General features: G+C 47.4%; 1 protein-coding gene across 2 annotated transcripts in view; it reads left to right on the forward strand.

Annotated features, from left to right (window-relative positions):
* Positions 1-15,866, forward strand: part of CRYL1 (crystallin lambda 1) — a 106,532-nt gene that overhangs the window by 16,997 nt on the left and 73,669 nt on the right. For both annotated transcript variants that reach the window (XM_084767018.1, XM_084767017.1), the window contains exon 3: positions 14,709-14,835. In XM_084767018.1, the coding sequence (XP_084623144.1) occupies positions 14,709-14,835 (127 nt within the window). The remainder of the gene's footprint in view (positions 1-14,708; positions 14,836-15,866) is intronic.

Consider the following 15,866-nt stretch of genomic DNA (forward strand, 5'->3'; position numbering starts at 1 on the left):
TTTCTGTTGTAGTACAAGAAGAGCCGCACAAACCACAGACAGCAATCTCAGTGAGATACTGATGGTCCTTTGAATGCCACACCCCAAGACTGACCATGGTCAGGACCACAGCCTGGGTTCAGGGACCAGACTGTGATGCAGATCTGTGTCTAAGGCTGGATTTTTTTTCTCCCAAAAAACTATAACCAGATAACAACCAGGTAACCAGCTAAAGGAAGTGGGGGAGCAGGAGTAACATACATCATTTTGACTAGCTAAACATAATTCATTTTGTTCCAAGTGTATCGTACCTAGGTAGCTAGACAAACCATTTTAAGCTGACTGGCTAGGATATATATATAGGCTTGGGGACTTTTCAGTTCCCCATTGTTCTGGAAGAAGGGAACATAGCACGGTGTTGCGGTCTTAACTCTAACAGAACATACATTTGTCTTTAACTCAAGTGAACATGCATTTATCATCTATCTATTAATCTAAGCAGCAAGTATTGATCTGTTGAATTGTATTCTGGGCTCAGGTAGGTAGGGCCTGAAAACCTGAATTCTAGTTCACCTTTATAATCAAAATGGAGACTTGGGGGCAAAATGGCTTCTGATATAATAAAGGCGGCAGCAGATAATAGCGGAGGAGCTACAGTTATGCTAAGAACTAAAGTACAGTGGGTCTCAGTGGAGGGGCTATAGAGTTTAGGCAGGTTAAGCAGGTTGCAACAGTTTCTTAGGACTTGCAGCTTGTTGCATTTCTGCGAGCCCTCGAGAGACCAGCACACCCTGGTGCAGGCCGTGGGGTCATCGTTTGACTGCCCCCCTTCACCAGGTGAGGCTCAAGTCCTGGTCTGTGATCACTGTCTTTGGGTGACATCTCTGTTTGTCACCCACCTTTCTCGACTCTGTGGGTCATATTTCTTTGCAAAAGTCTCAGCTTTTTATACAGTTGAGGAGTTAATAAACCACTGGAGACGATCTTTGAAACAAGGCCACTGCCCTGTCCTCTGGCTCCTAGAAAGCTGACGTTTCAAACTCATGGACTGCAGGTGACCTGGTCTCTTGTTTTTACCTCCCCAGCCTTCTGCCCCAGCCTAAACTTCATCTTAAACTCTGTTTCCACCTGGAATCCACTGGATTCGTGTGTTTTTCTGCTTGGGAACTTACTTTTAGTTTCCCCACACACCTTAGGCCGTAGCAGCTGGAATAGTGGGTGAGATGTAATGGTGCCTGTAACCTCAGCACCTGGAGGGTGGAGGCAGGAGGATCAGCAGTTTGAGGTTATGAGACATAGTCACAAAACAAGATAAAACATCATCATCATCATCATCATCATCATCATCATTGACAACAACAACAACAACAACAACAACAACAACAGAAAACCAGTCACTGGAACAGTGAACCACAAAATGGCCACAGCATAAACTACTCTCCTGTTTGACATCCCCCATACCATTTTTTTGTTGTTGTTTTGCAGTACCAAGGATTGAACTTGGGGGCTCATGTGTGTGAGGTAAACAGCCCTGTGCTGGCCTCTTTGCAATGTGCTTTTTGTTTTGTTCTGAGGCAGAGTCTCAGTGTGTCCAGGTTGGCCTCAGCCCTGCAATTGCCCATGTGTGTCAACTCCACAGAAGGTGGCTTTCTGCTCTGACCTTGGACTCGGACCTGGCCATGCAGAACTGGCCAGTGGGACATTGTTACCTGTGACTCAGCAGTAGCCTAGAAGGCACCAGTGACATCAAGACTGCTGTCACTTGTGGTTGGGAAACCTTCCTCCATAGTTGCTCACTGTGACTTCCTGCCACTCCCTGGTACCAGCAGCCACCAAACAGCGTGGTCTGACAGCTGCCATGTTAGAGAGCCCTGCTAAGTGGGTGTGGGTAGCCCGGCCTTGAGAGCAGGAGAGCTGGCCCTCCCCCTTGGCCACTGTAGTATTGGGTAAACTAGCCAAGGCAGGGCTGGAGAGCTCGAGGGTCCATCCCCAAATCTACCTCAACTGTGATCTGTGGGAGCCTATGAAAGGGCCTGTCCTGCAGATCCAAAGCTGCAGGACCTCCGTGACCACAGCAACAACAGGATAACCAAGAGGAGTCCTGGTTAGGAGCCAGCATTGATGGTGTCTCAGGAGCCAGAAGCCTTGAACCAGACCCGTGACTCACTGTAGTGAACATTTGTAAAGATGTGTGGACAGAGGGTTACACTGTGGGGCACACTGTGACACACCACAGCTCATCTGATGGGATGTTTCCTAATGCTTTGTTTTGTTTTATTAATTTGTTTGCTTTTTATTTTGTTTTGTGGGGGAGAGACTTCAAGGGAAGAGGGCAGAATAGGAAGGCCTGGGAGAGATGAGCGGGGCTGGGGTGCATGATGTGAAACTCACAATCAGTAAAAAGTTAAAACAAAACCCTGGCTGGGCGTGGTGGCGCACGCCTTTAATCCCAGCACTCAGGAGGCAGAGGCAGGTGGATCGATGTGAGTTCGAGGCCAGCTGGTCTACAAAGTGAGTCCAGGACAGCCAAGGCTACACAAAGAAATCCTGTCACGAAAGATTAAAAAAAAAAAAAAAAGACTTGCCATGATGGCCTACCCAGGGGCTGGGAACTGGTTTGCCTGCCTCCTGCCTCGTACCTTAGCTGGGTTTTTGCAGTTAGCAACCACCACTGACTTCAGGGATAGGGGACTGGTGGCTTTATGCTGCCAGGGGAAGCTTCCCTGCCCTCATCCTTGTCATCCAGGGCCATTCTGGAAACAAATGGTGTTGTGCAGGACATAGCCCCACCCCTTTATTCCACAGTGTCTACTGTTGCGCTCAGTCTGCAGCACATTTACAGCACATGCTTGCAAAGCCTAAAGTGGCACTCGCCAGTCAGGGGAAGCAGGTAGCGACAGAGGAGTGCCGAGGCTGCTGGTGAGTTGGCAGTTCTAGCATGCTGATTGTGAGTGTTTGGGAAGGAGAAATTTGAATGTAGATATTGGAGATATAATCCCAAGGAGTCAGAGAAAACATCATGTGGAAGAAAAAAGTTACTATATTTTCATAGGTTGACTACACATAGAAAACAGAATAAAATACATTGTCAGAAAGCATCAGAATAAATATAGTATATAAAGTATATATAATATATGTATTGGGATAGGGTCTCTCTGTATAGCCTTGGCTGTCTTAGAACTCGCTCTGTAGACCAGGCTGGCCTCAAATGTACAGAAATCCGTATGACTCTCAAGTGCTAGGATTAAAGGCATGTACCACCGTATGTTTTTCCTTTTTCTTTTTTTTTTCTTTTCTCTTTTTCATTTTTTGAGTGCTGGGATTAAAGGCATGTTCCACCATGCCCGGCTTACTGTAAGTTTTTCAAGAAGCATAAATATAGAATATCATAGATGCATTCATGAAGGGATGCTGTGTCTAATTTTACTGATGAATAGTAAATAAAATATAAATAAGTGGAGAGGCAGCTGCAGCCTAGGCCAGAAGGACGTGCCTAGGAGTGACCTAAGCCTGGTGGTTTATGGTTCACAGTCTCAGGTTGTGGATTCAGCTGGGCTGTTCTACCCTCGTTGCCCGGGTGTTCACAGATTCTGCTGTTACTTGGCTGTCAACATGACTGTTCAAATAATTGCTTCATTTCCCTTATTTGTTTTTCTCTCCAAACAGAAACAGCCTTAGGTGATCTGATTTGTAAAACCACAGGTGAGGACTTGACGTCTGAAAAGCTGGGGAGGCATCAGGATTCTGTGGCTGGCTCTCGACTATGGGATGGCTGCAGGAGACTGTCCCTAAGCATCCTGAGGACAGGGCTTCCTGTCAACACCGTGTCCTTGGATACGGACGTGCCGGCCAGAGGGTAGGGCTAAAGATGTGTTCTGGGCGTGCTGCTGCACACCTATAGTCCCAGCACTTGGGAGGTAGAGGAAGGTGCATCTCTGAGTTGGAGCTTAGCCTGGTCTACATAACAAGTCCAGGACAGCCAGGGCTACATAGAAAGATAGTGTCTCAAAACAAAACAAAAACCACCACCACCACCACCAACAACAACAAAACAAAAGTGATGATGTGGGATCAGAGAGATGGACTGATGGTTAAGAGTGCTGGCCGCACAATCATGACAGCCTGCCTTCGAATCCTAGCGCCCTTACAACAAGCACCAAGAATGCGGTCTTGCCCATGTCTGCTTCCTTAGTGCCATGGAGGTATAGAGTTTGCCTGCCTAGCTGACAAGTGTGAGCTTTAGACCCTGCCTGAAAGAAATTAAGGCAGCAGAAGAGAAGGGCACTTGCCACCCTCTCTGGCTCCCACATGTCTGCTTGTACATTCACACACGCAAGAATTAGGTAATCTGTTTTTAAAAATAAATTTCAAAGGGAATTATGTGACGCTTGCCGCAGCATTTTGATTCACGTTGGTGTAACAAAACGTTAGAGACTGCCTATGTTATAAAGAGCAGAGACTCGCCGCCTCACAACAGTCGAGCTGCAGATCCACTGCTGGGCAGCTCTGTTCAATTCTGGTTCATGAAAGGGCCTTCTGCTGAATCACAAATGTCGTCACACAGTAGGAAGACTTGGGAGTAGGAGAGGGTGTGTGCCACTCCCCAGGGAGGGTGGGCGGGTGGGCGGGCGAATAAGACAAACTAGCCCTTTCCTGTGAAAAGTGTGCTCATATACATATGAACTTACCTTCTGTAGCTCCCACCAGCTTTCCTTACTATTAAAGCTTCCGGCACGTGAACCTCAGGGCCCACATCCAAATGTCACAGACTCTGTGTGCCCGGCTGACAAGCAGACACATGTGGTGCCGCTTTCATGAGTGACCTGGCACAAGATGCTGCACTGTATATTTTGGCAAAAGTGATCATCTTAACACTTGAGCAGACCTCTCCTGTTTCCCTGGACTCCAAGTCCCAGAGTTGCCTTCCTCTAAGGAGAGCTCAAGAGAGGGAGAGGAGAATCGCTTGTCAGACTCATGGACTTCCGTGGGCAGCTGGAGGCTCTTCCATCTTTTTGTAGCACGTTCAAGCTCAGATGCCTCACGGAGACGGTTTCAGGTTCTCAAGGTTGGCTGGCTGGGTAGCAGGTGTGGGCTGCTTGGTGGATGGCCCCGCGGCAAACTGCACATAGTCTTGGAGGCACTCGAGGTTGTAGAAAGCGCTGTGCTGGCAGAGGAAGGTTGGTGTGCCTCTTGTGTTTAATTTTCAAGGGATCGTCATGCCCACATTTGTTTCTATTGTCAGCGAAACAGAGCTCCAGTTTTCCGTTGTCCTCACCTGTTTAGACAGGTTCTTTTTGTTTCTTTGAGGAAAAACATCACTGTGTAGCTTTGGGTGTCCTGGGACTTGCTACATAAGGTCAGGCTGGCCTGGAGCTCACAGAAATCTGCCTGCCTCTGCCTTCTAAGTGCTGGGATTAAAGGCAAGAGTCATTAGACTCAGCCCCCCTAGTTGTTGATTTTTAAAATTTATTTATTTTTATTTTGTGTGCATTGGTATTTTACTTGTGTGTATGTCACGTATGTCTGTGTGAGTGTCAAATCCCTTGGAACTGGAGTTACAGACAGTTGTAAGCCACACCTGGGTGCTGGGAACTGAACCTGAGTCCTCTAGAAATGCAGCAGTGCTCTTAACCATCTCTCCAGCCTGATAGTTGCCTATTTTTTGCTTGTTTTTTGTTTTTCGAGATAGAGTTTCTCTGTGTAGACTTGGATGTCCTGGACTTGCTTTGCAGACCAGGTTGGCCTTGAACTCACAGCGATCTGCCTGACTTTGCCTCCCCGAGTACTTGGATTATAGGTGTGAGCTACCATACCTGGCTTAGTTGCTGATTTTTTAAAAATAAAACATCTAAAATAGAAATTGGGGGCCGTTGAAGTGGCTTAGTGGATAAAGGTGCTACCAAGTCTGACCACCTGAGTTTGATTCCCAGGACGGTCACGATGGAAGGAGAGAACAGATTTCTGCAAGCTGTCTTCTGACCTCCATGTACCCTGCATGTGCTTTGGCACATACATGCCCACACATGCACATACAAATCCCCCTAATTCTACCTTACAGTGATAGCTGTTTACATACCTTTTCCCCTTCTAAATTTTCGGGCTTTGAGACAGATCCTGAACTAATCCTATTTCCACCTTTCAAGTGCAGGGCCTACAGCACAGGCTTAGTATTTTTATTCTGTATCATGGTGTTAGCCTGACATCTAGTGGTCGAATGGGTATATTGCAGTCATTACTAGGACAGTTCACTAAGGGGGGAAGTCAGCACACCAAAGAGATACCTGCTTGCCTTGTTTCCTGTGGCACCACGCTCAATACTAAGTTATGGAACCCGTGTAGGTGCACACAAAATGATGGGTGCCTAAGGACGATATGGTATGTGTGCCCACACAGTGGAGTATTATACAGCCATAAAGAGGAAGGAAGTAGTGTCATTGAATTAAGTAAAATGAGCCTGACTTAGAAAGGCAGACAGACATCCTGCGTTCTCTCATAAATGGAAGCTGGGTGACTGCTAGAGGTTGTGAAATGGGCATTGGGTGGGAAAGATTGGACTTAGCCATTGAATATGTGTGTATTTGCAGTATTACAGTGAGCCTCATATTCACAGTCAATATGCGTCAATAAAAATAAATATAGAATTCCGGTGGTGGTCGTGTTTTCAGATGACTATAGACATCCTCTACAAAGCACAAGGCAAACATTATTCCAAGATATTCAACAAGCAAAGACCTAATTCAAAGGAAGGGAATCACTGGCAAGTGGCCGGGTTTGAGGAGTTGTAAACCTAGAGAGGACGTGGGGACCTGCGTGACGTTCCGAATCCTCCAGACTTCTCATGGTCCTCTCCCAGGAGTGGGGTGAGGCACGGCCACCCATTCCCCGATCCTGTGTCTACCTGACAGCCTATCCAGGGAGGAAGGGCCTTGCAGGCGAGACACGTCTTACATTCATCGTCCTGAGTCTGATCTCTGATCTTCCAGGGCTGCGGCGTGTTCCCGTGTTCTGCTCCATAGAGGCATCACGTAGAGGAATGCAGAGGGGGTTGCCTCTACTTCTTGTCTTTCTTTTTTCCTTCCTTCCTTCCTTCCTTCCTTCCTTCCTTCCTTCCTTCCTTAGTCTTTCTTTCTTTCCATCTTCACATAGGGTTTCTCTGTGTAGCCTTCGCTGTCCTGAATTTTGCTTTGTAGACCAGGCTGCCTCTGCCTCCCCAGCGCTGGGACTAAAGGCGTGCGCCGCCATCACCACCTGCCTCCTTTTCTTACCTGATGGGATCTAATGCTTTTGGAAGGAAGGCTGTACGTTTCCTAGGGTTGATGAAACGGTTTGAAGATGCGTGGCAGGCCTCCAGAAGCTTGAAGGTGATGCTTTTGAGCAGATGTGGTCCTCACGTCTAATTCCTTATAGGATAAAATGAATGGGCTCGGTGACCGTAAGACGCCATGTGCAGCTGGGGCGATATAGCTCCTGCGGAGCACGCAGGAGCCCCAGGGTGCTGTTCTCAGCACTGTAAGATAAGCCAACAAGCTAAGATGCTGTCTGCTCACTAGAAGACGGTGGTGTGAGGTGGGGGGTGGAGGGTGACTCGGGGAGAGTTTTCTGTTGTGTTCACTTAAGAAAAGCAAACCACAGGATTGATGAGCAATTGCAGTTGCTTCTGGGTACTGGGCAGTGGGATGCTAATTATTCTTTTGGCTTTTTCATTTCTTCAGTTATAAGACAGGGTCTCACTATATAGTCTTGGCTGTCTGTTTTGGAACTCACTATGTAGTCTAAGCCGGCCTTGAACTCACAGAGATCTGCCTGTCTCCTAAGTGCTGGGATTAAGGGCGTGTGCCGCTAACCTGGTCTATTTCTTGAATTTTGAAAAAAAATCATAGAAAAAGTGACAGTCACTTTTATTAAATTATTAAAATTTTATTAAATTATTAAATCTCTTGCCTATTTATTCAATAATGTAAGATTCTTACTTTAAAATTTTTTATTATTATTTATTTTTAGTCAGGGTCTCTTGCATCCCAGGCTGGCCTCAAACTCACTATGTAGTTGAGAATGACCTTGACCTTCTGACCCTTCTGCCTCCCTCCCTGTGTGCTGAGAGTCACAGGTATGCCCGTTACATCTTGTTCGTGTTGTGCCGGGGATTGAACCTGGGGCCTCGTGCAAGCTGGGCGAGTGATGATGTAGCGCTGAGCTATACACCAGCTCAATATGGCGGATGCTTTCAACTGAGCAAGCAAAGCGAGTCCCTGTTTAGTAGGGTTACACAGCTCTTCAGATGTATGAACACTTTTGTTCTGGTAGTTATTTCTGGGTTATGTGCTGTTTTTTTTCCCCAGCTTCATGGAGTCCTTAGATATTGCTGCAGATCAAATTTGCACAAATTCTATTGCTAACTCAAAACTGAGCAATTCAGATGCGCTGTGCATCCCCTCAGCCAGGAGGCCTTTCTAATCTCCAGGCAAAACAGGCTGCGGGCTCTTTGAGGTGACCGAGAACAGGAGGTGTTCTGATGTCCTCTACCTGGAAGGACTGATTGTAAGACTGTGTGAGGGGGTGGGGGGCAACAGGAAGAAATCCCTGCAGGTGCGTTGCCCAGGCAGCAATGGGGCATTGTTCAGGGGACACCTGAGCTGCACTGTCAGATGGCTGCTCCAGTAACACACTGCAGCTCTTAGCCGAGCAGGTCTTTCCCCAAAGTCCACTGTTGTGTGACTTTGTGCTGCTCCTGTCCTGACTGTGTCCAGTGGGTGGGTTTCATTGCAGACTGCGGAGCTGCCATTCGGCACAGGGTCCCGTGGGATGATCAGCCCGTAAGATCTGTCTTTGGGTCAGTTCCCAACTTATCCCTGACCGCGGATGCTCATGGGACCCAATATGGCGTGTCTGTCAGTGACTGTTATGGGTTGAACATGAAGTGACCTCCATAGGCTCATGGTTTGAGAACTTGGGCCCCAGCTTGTGGCACCAATTTGGGAAGTTTAGGAAAGTCTAGGAAGCAAGGCTTAGCTGGAGGAGGGACGGAGGTTACTTGGGGGATGTGTTCCTCTGGGCATGCGTACTTATAGTTACATCTACAGATACGCAAACACATAGACTTTTACAAACAGATACACAAACACATATACACACTGTCTTAGGGTTTCTATTGCTGTGAAGACGCACCATGGCCACAGCGGCTCTTATAAAGGAAAGCATTTCATTGGGGGGCTGGCTTACCGTTCAGGGGCTTAGTCCATTACCGTCATGGCGGGAAGCATGGCAGCATGGAGGCAGACACGGTGCTGGAGAAGGAGCTGAGAGCTCTACATCTTGATCTGCAGGCAGCAGGAAGAGACTATGCCACACTGGGCCGAGCTTGAGCATAGGAGCCCTTTAGCCCTCTCCTGTAGTGATACACTTCCTTTACAGGGCCATACCTAACTCTAACAAGGCTACAGCTCCTAATAGTGCCGCCCCCTATGACCAAGCATGCAAATAAAAGTCTATGGGGGCCATTCCTAGCAAACATCACACACACAAACACATACACGTATGCAGGTTACTTGGCCAGCAGAGTAGTGATCTGCAGGAGGCAAGAAGGCAGTTCAGCTCAATACGACTAAGTGTCCAGTGTTGGGTCAAACATCGGGAGTCTGACCCCAGTAGATTATTTTAGGCATATTTAGGTACAGCACAATTTGGTGAAAAATTTCCCGGTGATAGTTCAATCTTGTGTACATAATAAAGTACAACGTCAGCTAAATAAAGGTCAGATGTGACTACAGAGACACTCTGTGCAAAGAATACATTACACCTTTCATAAAGACAGGTTCTATAGACTGACTGGGAAAAACAAGGTTATGAAATGGATCTGATGGAGAACCTGGTGTGGTCCCAGTCCTGCACATATGCACATGGGATCATGCCCTCAGCTCTTTCTTTGTTAAAATTGCAAATTTCTCTCTCCTCAAATGCAATATCTGGGAATACTGTACTTTAAAGTAAAACTTTACAGGTCTGATTTTAGAAATATTACAAAGCGAGTGCCCTGAAATCCTTTCTAGTCCAAAATACATAAGACTCTCAGGCACATATATATTCTAGAGGATTTAAAAATAATGCACAGTTAATGGCTGTGGCGCTGGCTGGTTTTTTTGTTTTTGTTTTTGCTTTTTGTTGTTGTTTTGTTTTGTCAACTTGGCACATATTTGGAAGAGGAGCCTCAACTGAGAAAATGCTTTCAACAGATTACCTGCAGGCAAGCCTGTGGGGAATTTTTCTAATTAATGGTCAGCATGGAAGTTCTGGGTGCTGTGAGAAAGTGGGCTGAGCAAACCGGAAGAGCATTCCAGGAAGGAAAGTTCTTCCATGGCTTCTTCAGTTCCTGCCCCCAGGTTCCTGCCCCGAGTAGTTCCTGCCGTGACTTCCTTTGATGACTGTGACAAGTGATGTAGAAGTGTAAGCAGACTAAGCCTCCCCCCGCCCCCCAAGTTGCCTCCTTTTAAATCATCATAGCAATGGAAACCTAACTAAGACAGCAATGAACCCCCCCCCCCCCGCCCACTGCCCTAATTCTCGTCAGCTATGTATGTTCCTCCTCCTCCTCTCTCTCTCTGTCTCTCTCTCTGTCTCTCTCTCTGTCTCTCTCTCTCTCTCTGTCTCTCTCTGTCTCTCTCTCTCTGTCTCTGTCTCTCTCTCTCTCTCTCTCTCTCTCTCTCTCTCTCTCTCTGTCTCTCTCTCTCTCTCTGTCTCTCTCTCTCTCTCTCTCTCTTTCTCTCTCTCTCTCTCTCTCATTCTGGAGATGGAACCCAGCACCTTGCAAGTGCTGTGCCCCACAGCCCCGTTTGCCCTGCTTGAAACTGGATTGTTAGTGTTTGGGTTTTTTTTTGAGTTCCTTATATATTCTGGATGGCACTCCTTCAGATGCTGCTCCTTTCTGTAGGTTGTCTCTCGGTTCTGTTGATGCTTTCCCCTGATGACACTTTTAGTTTGATGTAGTCCTTTTTGCCTGTTTTATTTATCTAATTTATATTTGTACTTTTGTTTTCCTGCTTTGGGGTCCTATAAAAATCATTTGTATTGAATTCTTGAATTTTTATCTATTTTTTCCCCCCTCAAGTCCATGTAGTTTAAGCGTTTCAGATCTTAAGTTCAGGGTGCCCAAGGCTGGCCTTGAACTCCCTCAGCAGCCGAGGATGACCCAGTACTTCTGACTTTGATTCAGTTTTCCCAGCGTGGAGAGTTTCCTCTTGTGGAGGCTGTCCCCGGCAGCGATGACTGACAGCTCTGTTGCTTTTGTCAAGCCTCTGGCTGTAGCTGTGCATCCCCCTCAGGGATCTCTGACCCTGCGTCTGTTCTGTCAGCACCACGATGCCTTGGTCACCATGAGGCACAGGATATTATGCTTGGGCACTCTGATGCCTCCAGGCTTGTGTTCTTGTTCAAGATTGCTTTGTCTCTTTAGAGTGTGTTTGGTATCTTACGGATTTTAGGGCTTTGGGAAGAGTGTGGAGAAAAGGGGAGCTTGAATTCATTTTGTGAACTTGTATTGCCATTATGCAGGGCAGTACAGAGCAGGTCTACCAAGAAAGCTCAGAACTGAGTGAATGTCACCTAAAACCTGCCATGCCAAGATTCTCCCTTAGGGTTCACCAGTGCTGGACGTATGGTCTCAGAAATGTTTGTCTCAATGGCTATTTAAGCTTAGTAAAGACTGGCTCAGGGCCCAGTAAGATGCTGTGCCCCACAAGTCCTACGATCTGAGTTCAATCCCTGGAACCCACACAAAGGAGGGAGGAGACAGCCATTTCCACAGTGACCTCCACATAAATGCTGTGGCATGCACCCACTAATAGTAAGAAATAAAATAAATTTAAAATGAAAGACTAGTTTAGTTAGTGGTTAACAGTGCATCATGAGCCCCTTAGAAGGGAAAGAGTGTTTTATTGATGTGTGTGTGTATGTGTGTGTGTGTGTGTGTGTGTGTGTGTGTGTGTGTGTGTGTGTGTATTTTAAGCTATTAGATTTACAGATTGGTATTTTTTAAAAAATAGAAACAGCTTGACAAAAATATCTGTCATAGGATTTTGAGACCATTAGAAGAAAATAATGAGAAGAAAATTAAGGCCAAAATTAAATGTGGTGGCACATGCCTGTGATCTCTAGTATTCAGGAGGTTGAGGCAAGGGGATCATGAGTTCAAGGCCAGCCTAAGCGACATAGACCCTGCATTAAAAAAAAAAAAGTCCAATTCCCATGTTGGTGACAGTCTACTGGTACACCGAGAGAGACTGCAGTGTCCATCCATGGTAGTCTCAGGGTTGTTTCCCAAAGAGTATTAGCTCCTTGTTGCTGTGATAAAACAGGAAGGGCTCATGGTTTTACAGTTTAAGAAAAGATACAGTGTACCATGATAGAAGGGGGGGGGCAGGGGGGGGAGTGGGAGAGGGCAGATGAAGTACCCAGCCACATCGTGTCCCCGTCAGGAAGCTGAGAGAGGTTAATGCCGCTGGCCATCTTGCTTTCTCCTCATTCAGTCTGTACCTCCAGTCCGTGGACATTACTGCCCAAACTTCCTTCCTCTGGAAACACCTTCGCAAACCTCCCCAGAGGTGTATAAACTGGGTGACTCTAAGTCTTGTCAAGTTGGCAATGTAGATTTGCCACGACGTGGAAGTTTTTTTCTTCTTCTTCTAAAGATAATGTGGAAATTTATATTTTGGCACATCTCTTCCCCCCCCCCTCCAGCAACAGAGAAGTATTCTATACCCAAAACCAAAAATCAAAACCATAGTTTTAAGAAAGAAGAAACCCAGCCTTTAATCCCAGCACTTGGGAGGCAGAGACAAGCAGATCTTGGCGAGTTCAAGGCCAGCCTGGCCTACAAAATGAGCTCCAGCAGCCAGGACTATGAAAAAGAGGAAACCCTGTCTCGAGAAAAAAAAGGAAGGAAGCCCTGTGGAGCTGCCCAACATTGAGAGCTGTGCCATGGTACCCTGCTCAAGGCCACCAGTCCAGCTTTGTGACAGAACAAGATAGAGCAAGGCCAGACAGAGCAAGCTCACAGGGTGTCCTGGGGATAGCGAAGGCCCCAGAGGTGCCACGTGGCCCCCCCTGGTGGTGGAAGAGAGCACAGTTTGGTACAGGTCTGCTCACCCATATGTGCGGTGTCCAGGGAGCCCATCCTCAGCTGAACTGCTTTGTGCGCCATCTAACATGTGAGCCCGCTGCCACTTCCCTCTGGCCCATGCAGGGAAAACTCTGTCTGGCACCGTCTTCCTGAGCTTTCCCCCTGAGTGCATGCAGCGTGTGTCCCTCTTACTCTCACAGCCTTGGCTGGATCTCCTGCAGTGTGCGCCTGCTGGCTTTGCGCTGAGGAACATCAGTGGCTCAAAGCTAAACACTGTGGCAGAAAGAAGTACCACATGTGGCCTTCCTCACGAGCTGAGTGGTTGCCAGAGGCTGGTGAGGAGGGCGAGGAAGGACAGAGGCAAGTTGAGCAATGGAGACCAAGGTACAGCTAGAGGGGGGATAAATGGCTCATGCTCTATATATTTCAAAAACCTAGAAGAGATTTTGAATGTTTGCAAAATGTGTGTGCTGTGGTTTGGCCACTAGGCGGTGTATATACCTGTATTAGAACATCACGTGGTACTCTATGTACAGCACCTTAGTGTATTAGCTTTTCAAAAGGTAAAAACTTTCTGGGCGCGGTGGCACATGCCTGTAATCCCAGCACTTGGCGGCAGAGGCAGAGGCAGAGGCAGAGGCAGAGGCAGAGGCAGAGGCAGAGGCAGAGGCAGAGGCATCTCTGTGAGTTCAAGGCCAGCCTGATCTACAAAGCAAGTCCAGGTTAGGCAAGGCTCCACAGAGAAACCCTGTCTCGAAAAACCGCACACACACACACACACACACACACACACACACACACACACACACACACACACGAGTAAAAACTATGACATGAAATAGAAAGTGTTCGACTTGCCTGTAGATTCTGGGCGTCACAGATGCTTCCCGGGCAGTTGTATGAGGTTGTGTCTATGTTCTGCCTGCTCGGCGTCTTGTGCATTGTAGGCAGCGTTGGCAACAGAGTTTGTGAGGTGATGAGGATGTGGGCTCCCCATTCCTACAGCACAAGTCCAGCGTGATGCACAGGTGACACCGCGTGAACCTGCCTCCCTCCTCCCCCAACCCGCTTTATGTCTTCAGCAGTGTTTCACTATGTGGGCCAGCCTGGTCTCATACACCCATGATCCTCCTGCCTCAGCTTTCCACATGGTGGATTATAGGTTTACTATACCTGTCTAAGACAAAGCTTTCAACTCACTCTTCCAGGCCTGGGGACTGAGCCAGGGATTAGAATGAATGCCGGGCATATCCACACCCCACCATTAAGTTAGTTCACCCTTAAAAAAAAATTAAAAATTCAAAATGTGACAAAATGCATGCCACAAAATCTATTATCTCAGCATTTAAGTGTGGCAAATGCATGAGGCGCGGGCAGTGTTGTGCATTTGTCACCACCATTCAGCTTGCGGAAGCTCTTCATCCTCCCGAGCAGGAACTCCGCACTCAGTCTCCCCCAAACTCTCAGCTCCGGGACCTAGCACCCTGCTCTCTTCTTCCAAGGTGACCGCTCCTTTTTTTGATAGTAGCATCCGAAAGGTGTGGGGATGTACCTCATCGTGACTTTGCCTTACATTTGTTTTTAATCGCCACAGTGACCGCTCTCTGCCCCTTTGCAGGAAGGAGATGAAATTGCTGGAGCAGTCCGGCTCTCTCAAAGGCTCCTTGAGCGCAGAGCAGCAGTTGTCACTCATCAGCGGCTGCGGTAACCTAGCAGAAGCAGTAGAGGGCGCTATGCACATTCAGGTGAGTCAAAGCCAAGGCCCTCGGGTTTGAAGAGGCAGAGATTGTCTTCTGTCTTTTCTGAAAGCGAGGGGCCGGATGCAACGACCATGTGGACGTTTTGTGTCCTCAAGGTTAGGATTTTGGCCGGGCATGGTGGTGCACACCTTTAATCCCAGGACTTGGGAGGCAGAGGCAGGTGGATCTCAGTGAGTTCGAGGCCAGCCTGGTCTGCAAAAGAGTCCAGGGCAGCCAGGGCTACACAGAGAGACCCTGTCTCAAAAAAAAAAAAAGTTACGAGTTTTTTCTGTGTGACAGGAATCAGACCTTGTTCAACCGCTCAGCAAACTATTATGACAATGTGTCTTAGAGTTGTTAGAATATTGAGGAAGAACAGGGATTTGGAACTTCTAACACTGTTTAATTTCATTCTGTCACTTGGAACTTGCTATGTAGGACAGGCTGGGCTCAGACTCACAGAGTTCAGTGGCGGGAGCGTTGACATTAAAGGTGAGTACCCCCAGGGCTGGCTTTATCACAGTCTTAAATGGAGACATTGCTGCTCTAATAAGTAGAGGGTTGAAGGCAGTCACCTAAAAGAAAACATTCCATTGGCATTTTCAGTTAGTAATTCTTGACCGCTGGGGTTATTTTCTCTTCTGTAGCAGGGCACCTGTGGTTTGCAGTGAGACAGCCTGCCATGTTGCTCCTGTCTATAAGCTTATTTGCATATATCCCAGTACTAGTGGCTGTGAAGTCATGCCCCAGGAATAATGATGGGATACGCCAGTGTTCAAGAACTTTCTTGCTGCTCTTCAGGCTGGCCGTGAATTTATAGGTTGAAGGAACCATCTGTAGCCTCAGGAGTATAGGCAGATACAACCATGCCTGGGGAGCTCTTTGACTTCTCTCCCTATTTTTGAAAAAAAAAAAAAAGTCTAGCAGATGATCACTGTAACCATCAAAGAGCGTACTGTGGGGCTGGGGAGGACGCTCAGTGGTTGAGAGCACTGCTGCCCTTTCAGAGGACCCAGACTCAGCTCCTAGCAACCACT

This window comes from Acomys minous (assembly GCF_964271855.1).
Source record: "Acomys minous genome assembly, chromosome: 18".
Taxonomy (NCBI): domain Eukaryota; kingdom Metazoa; phylum Chordata; class Mammalia; order Rodentia; family Muridae; genus Acomys; species Acomys minous.